The sequence below is a fragment of the Mauremys reevesii genome, linkage group 1 (assembly GCF_016161935.1).
Source record: "Mauremys reevesii isolate NIE-2019 linkage group 1, ASM1616193v1, whole genome shotgun sequence".
Classification (NCBI taxonomy): Eukaryota; Metazoa; Chordata; order Testudines; family Geoemydidae; genus Mauremys; species Mauremys reevesii.
Window position 1 is genome coordinate 200,905,092 of NC_052623.1, and position 14,227 is coordinate 200,919,318.

General features: G+C 45.8%; 1 protein-coding gene across 1 annotated transcript in view; it reads left to right on the forward strand.

Moving 5' to 3' along the window:
- Positions 1 to 14,227, forward strand: part of IMPG2 (interphotoreceptor matrix proteoglycan 2) — a 106,454-nt gene that overhangs the window by 31,688 nt on the left and 60,539 nt on the right. The window contains exons 4-5 of the mRNA XM_039534329.1: positions 13,923 to 13,954; positions 14,057 to 14,080. Coding sequence (XP_039390263.1) covers positions 13,923 to 13,954; positions 14,057 to 14,080 — 56 coding nt within the window. The remainder of the gene's footprint in view (positions 1 to 13,922; positions 13,955 to 14,056; positions 14,081 to 14,227) is intronic.

Below are 14,227 nucleotides of genomic sequence, written 5' to 3' on the forward strand. Positions count from 1 at the left end.
CCTCAGAAAATTCAAGCATCTTTTTCACTCCATTATCTAAGTTGTTAATGAAAATACTGAACAGCATTGAAACCAAGACAGATCCCTATGGGGACCACACTAGATGTGTCCTTCCAGTCTGACCGCAAACCACTAATAACTACTCTTTGATTAAATTTTTTCAACCAGTTGTGCACTCATAGTAATTTCATCATTTACTTCTGAGAATGTCATGTGGGACTGTCAAAATCCTTACTAAAATCAAGAAATAACACATCTGCTGCTTCCTCTCTAACTACAAGGCCGGCAACCATGTCAAAGAGGGAAATTAGGTTTTTTTTTTTGACAAATCCATGCTGACTATTACTTATCACCTGCTTCTCCTTTAGGTGATTACAGGTTGATTGTTAAATTTTTTTTCCAGTATCCTTCCAGGAATCAACGTTAGGCTGACTAGTCTATAATTCCCTGGGTCCCCTTTGTTCCCTTTTTTAAAGATAGGTACTATGATTGCTCTTCTCCAGTCTCTGTTACTTCACCTGTCTTCCATGAGTTCTCAAAGATAATCATTAATGGTTCTGAGATTGCTTTAGTTAGTTCCTTAAGTACCCAAGGGCAGTTTCCATCAGGCCGTACCAAGCATCTAACTTACTGAATTTCATCTTGTTGATTTCAGACCAATTCTCCAATTTATCAAGGTCATTTTAAATTCCAATCCTGCCCTCCAAAGTGCTTGCAACCCCACTCAGCTTGGTGTCATCTGCAAATTTTATAAGCATGTTCTTCAAAATTCAAGCTTTATCCAGAGATTGTGATTAAAATTTTGGATAGATAAACTCTGTTTTTTTTTAATGTAAAACAGAGGTTGAAGTCCCACTTTGAGTTCAGAATATAATGCAAATGTAACTGGCATTGCAATATCTCTATCTTAATATTTTTTTGTGGGCACAGTTTTCAAACGTAGATATGTGTAACATGGTGTGCTACCCCTGAAAAACAGGCAACAGGCCAGGCCTTGCTACAGATTTTGTTCCAGGAAGATGGCATTCTGGGAATTGTAGTTTCAGGGAGTCAGGTAACTGTAGGAAGGCATGTCAGGGAAGGACGCAGGACTGTATAAGTTTGAGGAAGACGTGTGAACAGGCCTAAAAGACAGGAAGGAAAACAAAGAATCCCAGAGTGGGGAGAGTTGTTTATCTGGTAAAGGACTCTGTGTGTGAGCCCCTGGACCACGTGGTGAAGGCTTGAACTTGTTATTGAAAGGGCTGTTGATTTAGTTGTTTTTTGGCTTCCATTACTCCCAGGGGTGGCAGCTTTTTTGGTTTGGTGAGAGGGATAAACTACCCTGACAATGAGGGAAACCGAGGAGGCAGTTGGTGAGGTAAGCAACATGTCACAAGATGCTTTAATAGGGTGCTTTAATAGGTCCCCATTAGCATGCTAAAATAGACACATAGATATGTTAAATGTACATTTATGTTGCCTAAATTCTGAACTGAGTGTTCAAATGTAGGATTTAGTATCTCATGAGGGTGATATCTAACAGCTTATCCCCTTACTGTCGTTTCTGACCCTCTCACAAACATTAATGAATTTATTCTCACAACTGGTGAGAGTCAGGGAAGTATTATTCTCTCTTCTTCAGTGCTGCCATCTTCCTAGCTAAACAACTCTATTCCTCCAACTCAATTGAATCTCTTGCCAGCAATCCCAGCCACCTTTGACTCACTCCTCAAACCCTCTCCTTCTCCTGCCTCATTTCTATCTCTGCACAGGATCTTGTTGGTTTCTTTAAAAAAAAAAAGTGACCTTCCTATTCCCCTCCTACATCTCTCTCCTCTTTCCCTGCCACAGATGCTTGTCTGCTCTCCTTCACGAACTCCTCTGTTTGCTCCAGTTACTCTCTCCCATCCTATCTTCTGGTTTCCCTTGCACCCGTTCCTATTCCCTCCCTTATTAAACTTCTCTCCTCTGGCTCTTTCCCATTACAAAATAAGCATGCTTTAGTCTTTCCCATCTTAAAAAACCCACCCTGGACCTCACTTGCCATTCCAACTATCACTCCCATCCCTCCTCCCTTTCATCTTTAAGCTCATTGAATATGCAGTCTGCGGTTGCTGCCTGGAATTCCTCTTCTCCATTTCCATCTGTAGACCCTCTCCAATCTGGCTTCCATTCCTGGCACTCCACTGAAACAGCTCTTGCCAAGGTATCTAGTGACCTTGTCTGAGCTTTGGCTAGGATGCATACTCCATCCTTATCCTCCTTGACCTTCTTGACCTCCTTGACCTTCTGTCCAAATTACAATCTTGGCTTATATCTCCAACATCTCCTTGTGAATGTCTAGCCATTAGGTCAAGCTCAACATGGCTAAAACAGTGTTCTTAATCAGTCCCCCAAGCCCTGCCCTCCCCCACTTCTCTCAATCACTTGTGGACACCACCACCGCCACCACCCTACTTGCCACTCAGGTCCTGGGCATCATCTTCAACTCGGACCTGTTTCTAGGTTCCAGCATCCAGACTGTCTAAATCTGCATAACTTCTCTAAGATATGGCCTTTCCTACCCCTCCACATAGCCAAAACTCTCATCCTGGCTCTATCATCTCACGTATTGGTTAGTGCAACTTCCTTCTCTCAGGTCTTGATGAATGTCATCTTGCCCTGCTCCTATCCATTCACAATGCTGCTGCAAAGATCATTTCCCTAGCCTGTCACTTTGACCACATCACCCCTCTTGCTGCATCCCTTCACTGGCTCCCCCTTCTCTACTGCATGAAATATAAGCGGATTGTCTTCATTTTCAAGGCCCTTCACAGCCTATCTCCACCCTAGCTATCATCTCTCATTGACTCTCAAAATGTCAACTCATGCCTCCAATTGGCCAATGATGTCAGCCTCCATTGCCCACTTGTTAAAATTTTAAAACAAGCACCTTTGTGCTATCTCCCAGGCTGCCCTTCCTGGTTGGAAGGAACTCCCCGTAAACATTTGAAAAGTGACCTCCTTATCTTCCTGCAAATCTCTCTTTAAAACTATCTTTCGCCATGTTGCCTACAACATCATCAGTGGTAAGACTGATGGTGTACTGATACCACTCCCTATTATGCTGAACGTTTCCTCTTGCTGCCTGGTCTAGTTCTGTATCTCTGTCTGTCTCTTGTCTTATTCTTAGATTGCAAACTCCTTGGGGCAGGGACTGTATTTTTATTCTGTGTTTGTACAGCATGTGCACCATGGGTTCTTCAAGTGCTTGCTCATGTCCATTCCATTGTAGGTGTGTGTGCCACATGCACCAGTGCCAGAAGTTTTTCCCTCGATGGTATCCATAGGGGACTGGCTCTGGCGCCATCTGGAGTGGTGCTCATATGGTGTGGTATAAGGGGCGCCGCCAGCCCCTCCTCCCCTCAGTTTCTTCTTACCGCCAGTGATGGTGCTGGAACGTCTCCTTGCCTTGGCAAGCTTTCTCCTCTCAGCTGCTCATTGGGAACTTCCGTGTATGTAGTCGTTGAAAAGTTAAGTTTTAGTAGTTTAGTGTTAGTTGTAGTCCCGGACGGGACTTAGCCTAGGGACAGGGCATGCCCAAGTCCCCAGGCTTCAAACCCTGTGACTGTTGCAGAAAACCCATGCCAGTCAGTGATCCCCACAGTAGCTGTTTGAGGTGCTTGGGGGAAATCCACCTCAACAACAAGTGTCACATTTGTAAAAGTTTTAACCCTCGGACTGAAAAGGAGCGGGACATTCGCCTCCAAGCACTCCTTATAAAGTCGGCACTTACACTGGCACCAGAGCCATCCAGATCGGACACTGCTCCTAGCACTGTGGCCTTGGTGCAGAGCGTGCCACCGGCGCCAACTGCGGACCAGCGTCGATCTCCCTCCCCGGTACCGGCAAGAAAGCAAAGAAAGGCTGGGAGGGGACCTTCTCCTGCATCTCGTAAAGGGAAGGAGATGGCCAGAGGAGAGCAAAACCCCGCGAGGGGCAGCTCTTCACCTCTGGATGGAGGTCGGGCCCCAGCTCCTGCTGAGTGGGCTAGCCCACTCCAGGACCCACCCTGGGAAACAGCAGAGGCATTCAGTACCTGGTGGTGTCATCCACCTCGGAGGCCTTTCAGGCCAGGAAGGACATTTTGTCCATACCGGTGCCACCCACACCGGCCACAGAGGTGCCCAGATCCAGGGGAAAACCTGCCTGGGGACCCTTCCAATGGTCCCCACCAGTGTGGCACCAATCCTCACTGCAGGGAGTGTCCCACCAGTGCTCACCTGCACAGAGCCACCACGCTCTAGACACAGATTGGCCCACTCGTCACAGTCCATGGTGTCAGTCCCCAGACTCCGGGCAGCACTCTTCAGGCTCAGGGAGATCATTGCCAGTGGAATGGCGCAGGCTTGCAGAGGTGCGTCACCCATCCCCACTGCCCTCGTTGTAGGAATGCCCAAGCCATTCTCTGTGTTTGGCACTGCTCCGGTGGTTCAACCCGCTGGTCCAGAGAGCCCTATTTCCAGTTGCCGGAACGCCAGTATGATTCACTGTGGGTGTGCTTACGGTCCCCCGTGCGAAGGCCTACTCACTCCTGTTCCCACTTGATGGACTGCTCGCTAAGTGTCAGGCATAGATCGCCGGGTTACCATTGCTGATCTGCCGAACGGCACTATCGGTCACCAGAATTGCAGTGCCGAGGGTCACTGCTCTCATGGAAATCTTCAGCAGAGCTCCAGGGTTGGCACCGATGGGACCGGGGTAGACAGACAGCCTCGGCATCATCCTGGTCCCCCGGACATGGAGCGTCCTCCTTGGGCTCCGATACCGAGGAAGAGTCCCTACCAGAGGGTCAAGGCCACCCATCAGAGGCACTGTTTTCCCCCGCAGCACCTCCTAGTGCAGTGTGGCCTCAGGGCCAGTGGCCTGCCCCCTGGCACCTTTGGTAAACATCCCGGGGGTTTCCACAGCCCTTGCAGGGGCATAGGTTGGTCTCAGGGGCATCAGACAAGCAGACGGTGATGGTCTCCCACCCGCCTCCCAATACAGATGTAAGCCTAGAGAGACCCACACAGTCACCCAGCCACAGTGGAGGTGCCCATGCAGGAGATGATGGAGGTGGCAGAACCGCCTGATGAGGCGATTATGGGGCTCTCTCACCCAGTCCCTCAGGATGACACCCAGACTCATCAAGAGCTCTTAAAAAGGGTCACTTCAAACCTGGGGCTTGAAGCCAAGGAGTTGGTGGAGCCCTCAGACTCCCTCTTCGACGTGCAGAGTTCGGTGGCCCCTGCCAGGGTGACATTGCCCATGCACGAGGGAGTGGTGAAAATTACTAAGACTTGGTGGCAGAAGCTTTCATCACTGCCTCCCATTTCCAAGAGCGTAAATACTATGTTCTGGCTAAGGGGTACGAATATTTGTATGCGCATCCTGCCCTAAGCTCTCTGGTTGTGTCCGCAGTCAATGAGCGTGACAGACAGGGCCAACCCCAAAACACCCAGAAACAAAGAGGCTCAATCTCTTTGGAAGAAAAGTGTATTTGACTTCCAGCCTCCAACTGCAAGTGGCCAATCACCAGGCCTTACTTGATGATGATGATGATGATGATTTTAACATCTGGCAGTCCATGGCCAAGTTCTTGGACTCACCACCATAGGACCCCAGGAAGGAATTCCTGGCTATTCTCGAGAAGGGCAAAGCGGTGACAAGGGCAGCCCTCCAAGCGGCCTCAGATGCAGCGGACTCTGCAGTCCGAACCATGGCCTCGGCCATCTCCATGAGGTGAGCGTCCTGGTTACAGTCATCGGGCCTTTCAATGGAGGTTCAGCAGTCCATCCAAGACCTGCCATTGATGGCCTGGCATTGTTCTCTGAGCAAACAGACACACAACTGCATGGTCTGAAAGACTCCAAGGCAACCCTATGCACCCTGGGCCTGTACATTCCAGGGCTGGCTAGGAAGCGGTTCAAGCTGGAACAGAGCCAGAGGTTTGGAAGTCAACCTCAGTTGCAGCCCTACTGTAAGAAGGGGAAGACCTATAAGCACCAGCAAGGCCACCAGCCAGCGTCCTCTGCTCAATCGAGCTCCACATGTAGCCAACAGGGTGGTAAGCGGGCGTTTTGAGGGTATGCTTGAGGGCGACCTTCCAGCCTGTGTCTTGGATCCTGATTCCCAGCTTTTCTCCAACCTCCTGTCCCATTTCCTCCCTGCCTGGGCCAACATAATGTCAGCCCAATGGGTCCTCAGCACTGTGGGTCAGTATACCCTTCAATTTATATCTGTCCCCCCTTACCCTTCCTCGCCATCCCTTTTCAGGGACCCCTCTTCAGGGACCCCTCTCACGAGAGCATGTGCTCGCTCAGGAGGTGCAGGGCCTTCTGCAGGTGGGAGATGTAGAGGAAGTCCCCCAAACTTTCAGAGGCAAGGGGTTTTACTCCTGTTATTTTTTAATCCCACAGGCCAAGGGGGGGTCTAAGACCCATCCTGGACCCTCAAAACCTCAACAAATATCTCAAGAAGTTGAAATTTTGCATGGTCTCCCTGGTCTCCATCATCCCTTGGATCCGGAGAGACTGGTATGCTGCCCTCAGTTTGAAGGACACATACTTCCATGTATTGATATTCCACGGACATAGATGTTTCCTGCGCTTCACGTTGCGGACCGCCCACTACCAGTTTGCAGTTCTCCCTTTTGGCCTGACAACAGCCCCAAGGATATTTACCAAGTGCATGTCGATAGTGGCAGCTTACCTTAGACGTCGGGGTATCCAAATTTACCCATACCTCGATGACTGGCTCATCAAAGGCCACTCCAGGACCCAAGTCCAGCACAGTGTCACTATGCTGCAAGTCACGTGCCATGCCCTGGGCCTGTTGATAAACGAGCAAAAATCAATATTAATCCCAGTCCAAAGAATCAAATTTATCAGAGTGGTACTCGACTCTACCTGAGCCAGGGCATTTCTACCACAGGACAGGTTCTGGGTGTCTCAGAACACCCACTCACCACAGCTTTCAACATCTGACTGACACACTATAATTAACTAATTTATGTACAAATTAAATTATCAGATTTCAGATCAAATGTAGCTTCTATGTCACCACCTGTATCTTTGGTTATCCTCTGAGTGGATAAGTAATATATCCTAGTGAGGTATGTGCATTCAAACCCTTTGAAATTAGAGGTATAGATTCTCTAAAGTCCTTGCTACAGATAAATCTACATTAAAACATATATATTGCAGTTGCGTTAACTATAGCTTCTAAATTATTAAAAATGTTGAATTGTAGGGTTTAAGGTCAGAAGGGACCCCCAGATCATCTAGTCTGAGTTCTTGTATAACACAGGCCCCCAAAACCACCCAGTACCCACATACTAAACTGGATATGTGGGTTGAATAAAACAAACACATTCAGTCAGTCTTGTATGGACAGGGTGAGATTAACGTGGGATCACGAAGGAATTCCTCAAGTCCCTCAGTGTTTATTGGCAGGGAGCATGTTTTTTCCACTTCATCTCTCTGTACCATTGCATAGGGATCAACTGTTAGGATCAGGCTGGTCTAATCCACAAAACTGATTTGCTGCAGAAATTGGTGGAACTTGGTACGTCTGGCCATTGTCTTTTGTGTTTCTTTGTATGTAATTAAATCTTTATTATTGCTGTAATCTTTGTGTTCATCTTAAACTACGGGGTGTTTTTTACTTGCATTATATTACATTGTATAAGATTAATTACAGTTGGTAAGAGAAGGCGTTGGAGCAAGGGAGCCAAAATCCAGCCCACACTTCAAAAGGAATGGTGTAATAACATGAGCATCTTTGATGTGAGCATCTTTTCATCAGGTTAACCTAGAAAATACACATTGCATTTGCCAAAGATAGTCCCACTGGGTGAAAGTCATCCTCTGTTACCCCGCTATTACTATTACTACTTCGTTAGTACTGCACTACTTTGGTAACGCTTTAGGTATTCAAAGGGCTGTATGGACATTAACTACTTAATCCTCACAACATCCCAATGAGGTAAGTAGATATGTAGTGTTATCTCCATTTTGCAAATGGAAAAATCTAGGCAGAGAGGTGAAGGGACTTGCCAAAGGCTACACAACCGGTCAGTAGTGGGGCCAAAATTAGAGCCCTGGAATGCCTAAAGCGGAGTGAAATTTCTGTTCTGCAGGAGATTGTGGTATTTCAACATTTGTTTTAATCCCAAATAGGGCTGAAAAGTGGAGATATTTGTTCTTTGCAGAAGTAAATAGTCCAAAAAATTTGATTCAGAAATGTTGCAGTATTTTGTTTCAATGGATTCAACTGAAAAAGAACATTGACATTCTGAAATAGGTAGCTTGGTCAGAAGGGAGCCTGCATCACACTAGGGGAGATGTCCTTCTACAGGGAGGCCAGTCCACAGGGGAGAATTAAAACTGCTATGAGGCAATGTGTACAATAGGAAATACAGTTGAATATTGAACTGACTTGAAATGCTTAGGTTAGTTCAACAAAATGAAATATTCTGATCTGGGTTGAACTGACCCAAAGCAAAATATTTTTTTTTCCTGGCAGAAAATCAAAATTTGGGGGTAAGATTGAAATTTTCCCTGGGGGTGGGGGAGAGGAGAAGTGGATTTCAATTGTGCAGAAACTGCATTTTTATCAACAAACTATTCTGACAGAAAATTCCCAGCTAGCTATACTTCCAACTCTGTGCTTGTTACTCATTAAAATTGGGGTTTATTAGGGTTTCTTCTGATAATGGGCATGCCTTTTTAATTGACTGGGAACCCAGTACTGCAGTCTTCATTAAGGCAAAACTCTTGAAGTCAAATCAGCTAAATGCTGCAGAACTGGTCCCTAGAAATACAAGATGCTCATTACCTTATACACCAGGGATTGGCAAACTTTTTGGCCTGTGGGCCACATCTGGGAATAGAAATTGTATGGTGGGCCATGAATGCTCACGAAATTGGGATTGAGGTGTGGGAGGGGGTGAGGACTCTGATTGGGGGTGCGAGTTTCAGGGTGGGGCCAGAAATGAGGAGTTCAGGGGGTGAGGGCTCCATCTGGGGGTGCGGGCTCTGGGGTGGGGCTGGGGATGAGGATTTTGCAGTGTGAGAGCGTGCTCCAGGCTGGGACCAAGGGGTTCTGAGGGCAAGGGGGATCAGGGCTGGGGCAGGGGGTTGGGATGCGTGAAGGGGTGCAGGCTCCAATTGGGGGTGCAGGCACAGGGGTGGGGCTGGGGATGAAGGGTTTGGGGTGCAGGACAGTGCTCTGAGTTGGGATTGAGGGGTTGGAGGGCAGGAGGGGGATCAGGGCTGGGGTAAATGGGGTGTGGAGAGAGGCTCAGGAGTGCAGGCTTTGGGCAGCGCTTACCTCAAGCGGCTCCTGGAAGCAGCGGCATGTCCCTTCTCCAGCTCCTATGAGGAGGCACGGCCAGGCAGCTCTTTGCGCTGGCCTGCCCGCAGGCACTGCCCCTGCAACTCCCATTGGAGCGCTGGAGGGGGCCATTGGAGTGTGTAGGAACCGGAGGGGGGCCATGCCACTGCTTCCGGGAGCCATGTGGAGCAGCCCCCGACCCTGCTCCCTAGCTGGAGCACCAGAGCGGGGCAAACCCCAGACCCTCCTCCCCAGTGGGAGGTCGAGGGCTGCTTAAAATGGCTGGTGAGCTGGATCCAGCCCACGGGCCGTAGTTTGCCCACCCCTGTTATACCCTGTAAAACCTGTATTAAGAGATCACTCTCCTTTGCTAATCTCTGTTTTAAAAGACTACCCCTCCCCAAAGTATTCCAAACATCATAAGTGTTCTGCTTGCCCTTAAGGAGACAATAATCTTTGTTACAACCAATTTTTCTTGGCCCTTTGATACGCTTTACTTTCTGTACATAATGTGTGGACCTTCAAAATGACTGTGTGAAGTAATGTACTTGAACTTTCCATGGGTTTTTAGGAGCTGAAGGTTGGGCCATATATCATTTGGAAGGTCATTTCTTCTTAGGATTTACAATCAAATCTCAGATTTTATCTATCTCCTTAATGTCGCAAGGTATCAATGATCTCCACACAGGCAATATGTAGGCTTTTTTTTTTTGTAGATGTGCTAGAAGTGTAGTAATAAACTCCGTGAGTAGAACTCACTAATTTTAAAATTTATGTATTAGTGAATACACTCATTTATTGACCGGGTCAATCTATTATTTTTACAATAGCCATCCAGAGCATATTATAGCCTAATTTAAGGCCATCAATCTACAATCCTTACTTGGGCAAACCTCCCATTGAAGCTAATGGAGGGTTTGCCCAAATAAGGACCACAAGATCAGATCCAAAATAATTATTTAATGCCTGTATTCTATAATAAAAATGTAGATATGCAGATGTCTTTGTAATGACACGACGATATTCCCGTATGTATTACTGTGGGTCTCCTAACCAAGGGTGGATTAAGGGCTAATCCAGCTGCTTCATACTGAGATTCCAGTTTAAAGCCAATCATGCAGTATTAAGCTCCACAAGTTTGCTACAAAACTGAATGAGAGGTCAATGGCTTTAAATTACATTTTAAAATGTAAACATGAAGGTGGGGGACAGCACGGTATGCTTCTAATTTTAGATTTTGACATTTATGAGCCGTTAATGATGATTTATATTTTGTAAAGAAGAAAAGATTTTTGAAATGGCAAGCCCAGAAAAACTACTGAGAGATTACTATTAAAAAGTCATCATTTGCCAGTAGTTACTACACAGTGGTATCTGACATGATGCAGTTATTTACTGTTCTAATTTAGAAAACACATATAGTGTCTTAAACAGCGTGTTAGCTGCACAATTGGGTTGGGTGTTGACCATACTGGCAGTGGTTTTCTGAAATGCTTTGCCTTGTTAGCATGTGTTGATCCTGCTGGGAAAGAGTTAAGTGGGTTCTGCTGACTCACTGAGGCAGGGGGCTTGTTTCCCCACCTGGATATAAGAGGAGTGTGAGTGGCTTTCTAGAGAAATTAAAGGGAGCAAAGATATAGGATGGGGCTGGGCATTCTCTCTACACCAATGGTTTTCAACCTTTTTTCATTTGCAGAACCCTAAAAATTTTCAAATAGAAGTAACAAGGAGTCTGGTGTCAGCTTAAAGACTAACAGATTTATTAAGCTTTTGTGGGTAAAAAACCTTACTTCTTCAGATGCAAATGGACGTGCGGACCCCTTTGGAAATCTTAGACATAAGCTCTGGACCCTCAGAGGTCTGCAGATCACAGGTTGAAAACCATTGTTCTATGGTAATGACAATCTTTCGTGGACCCCTTAGACATAGTCTGTGGACCCTGAGGGGTCCGCAGAGCCCGATTGAAAAACGCTGCTGTAAGCAGCTAAGCTTTGGGGGCATGGGGAGGGGGTGGAGAGGGCTTGCACTAATCTTCATTATCTTATCCCTAAATGTTTTGTTCATAAAGCCATATCACAGGAGAGGGTTGAGTGTTTGACTCTACGCAATATGTTTTAGAGCAGGTTGGGAAAGCCAACTGTTTACAGTCCTGTATCAGAAAGAGAGAGAGAGAGAGAGTGTGTGTGTGTGTGTGTGGGTGCACATAATCTGCTCTATCCAGAGTGACAGCATATAGTACATGTGCCATCACATCAAAATACTGCTGGTAGGTATTATTTTAAGCCTGCTGGCCTTGACCAGGTCAGCTGTTCAAGTGATCTAAAGAGAGAAGCATTTTGGTAAAATACATTTTTGCGATACAGCATTCATGTGTCACCTTATAATAAACGATTAAATCAGAGAATCGTAGAATAATAGAATGTCAGGGTTGGAAGGGACCTCAGGAGGTCATCTAGTCCAACCCCCTGCTCAAAGCAGCACCAGTCTCCAACTAAATCATCCCAGCCAGGGCTTTGTCAAGCCTGACCTTAAAAACCTCTAAGGAAAGAAATTCCACCACCTCCCTAGGGAACCCATTCCTAAACCTCCCCCACTGCAACTTGAGACCATTACTCCTTGTTCTGTCACCTGGTACCACTGAGAACAGTCTAGATCCATCCTCTTTGGAACCCCCTTTCAGGTGGTTGAAAGCAGCTATCAAATCCCCCCCTCATTCTTCTCTTTGCAGACTAAATAAGCCCTCAGCCTCTCCTCATAAGTCATGTGCTCCAGCCCCTTAATAATTTTTGTTGCCCTCCGCTGGACTCTTTCCAATTTTTCCACATCCTTCTTGTAGTGTGGGGCCCAAACCTGGACACAGTACTCCAGATGAGGCCTCACCAATGCCAAATAGAGAGGAAGATCGTGTCCCTTTATCTGCTGGCAATACCCCTACTTATACAGCCCAAAATGCCATTAGCCTTCTTGGCAACAAGGGCACACTGACTCATATCCAGCTTCTCATACACTGTAACCCCTAGGTTCTTTTCTGCAGAACTGCTGCCTCGCCACTTGGAATGGGGAGAGGGATTATTAATAGGCTACTGAAAATTATTTTTTCTGTGAATTTATGAAATATTAGTGTTCGGAGTCATCTGATCTCAGACCATCTCCCCACATCACAGCGTGCACACATGGTCCATGTAGGAATAGGAAGTTAGCATTAGTTATGTAGGTGCGATGGGGAGGCATGGTGCAGTGTATAAGCTGTCCTTGCTAGCAGCTGCTGTGCTTCTCCCGTGCACTACTTCCTCAGTGTACACCTGCCATTCCATGGTGCTACAAAAGGTTCAGGAAGTGAAGGTGGGAGCTGTGACCCTGCTTCTCCCTCGGCACTAGCTCAGAGAATTAAAGGGATGGTCCCACTTAAGGGCTTCTGAACCCTAGGAAGAAATGAAGGGCAGGGTGGAGGAGGAGAGCAAAATAGCTGCAATGGCCTAGTGCAACTTGACTTTTTAAACAGCTAGCTAACCTTTCTCTACCTTAGCTGTTTCTAGAGATGTCACGTCTTTGTGGCTGAACTATAATTCTTCTTTTTCAAAACCTGGCTCTTTTTAAACACATGAAATGTACCAGATCAGTACATAGTGACATTAGTAAAATGTCAATTTTCTTTGCACAAGGTTCCTAATGTACTGCACCAACCGCAGAATGGCAAATTTTGCATCTTTAAAATGTTTTGTACCTTTAAAATACTACCAATGTTCATGTTTGCATGACAGAAAGTCGCAGAGATACTTTAAAAGATTCCATAAACACAATTTAAATACAAGAAATGGCTAAGGCTGTGAAACAAACTGACAAAAACCAGAAAAGATTTGGTCTGCCTAATATTTTTGTGAATAAGTAATTTAGTAGAAAGATCCTACAAATGTAAAGCTAAAACCTAGAAAATGTTATTTCTGGTATCCAACATGTTACTCAGTGCCATGTTAAGCTCTGCTTATTGGGGATAGAGCTAGGATTGGATTGGTTAGAGTTCGGATTGGATCCATTCTGTGTAGTCATGCTGTAGCATTGGTAAAGCCATCTTAAATCCATTGCTGGGAAACCTCAGTCCTTTGCGTGGATGGTGCACAGTATTTTGTTTGGATCCTGTATCATTTTTATTTGTAATAAATGTACTTTAGCAGAGATTGAATCTAATGTGTGTTGTTTTGGATTCACTTTCGTCATATTCAGTGTGTATATATTAAAAAAAATCCCTACAAGATTGTTGAAAAGATACCGGTCAAGATTTTCAAAAGTGACTAGTAATTTTGTGTCCTTGAGAGTGCTTAAAAGGTCATGATTTTCAGAAAGCACTGACCATATATCTGAAAATCAGTGCCCTTTAAGGTGATTCAAGTTGAGCACCCAAAATCCCTATTAACTCTTGAAAAATTTAGCCAGTTTATTTTCATCAGTTGCTTTAATAATAAATATACAACTTGCTGTCTATGTTATCGATGTTAAAATATTTCTGGGAGAAAATTTTTGGATATTAAATAAATTCCATTTTAATTCTTCCCTCAACTTACTTGGAATATTCTTTTTTCCCCCAGAAACTGTCCTATATGAAAGAAGCAATGGACGGGTGAGTATTTACACTGCCCTGAGCTTTATACTATCTGGTAACAGCTATAAAGCTGAGTCGTGACATTTTGTAACTCTTTCTCTCGTTCTGGTTTCTCGCCAGTGCCTGCAGCGATTGGTCCTGTGGGTAAGTCATTTTTACTTTTTGAAGCTTGTGGCCAGACCCTGCTTAATTTAGTGTACACACTGCAGATTTTGTTGTTAGTCTTAAGTGATAAAGGGTGAAATTCGCCCTAGTGCAGAGGATTCAGAAGGACTTAAGTAGTATGGGGGT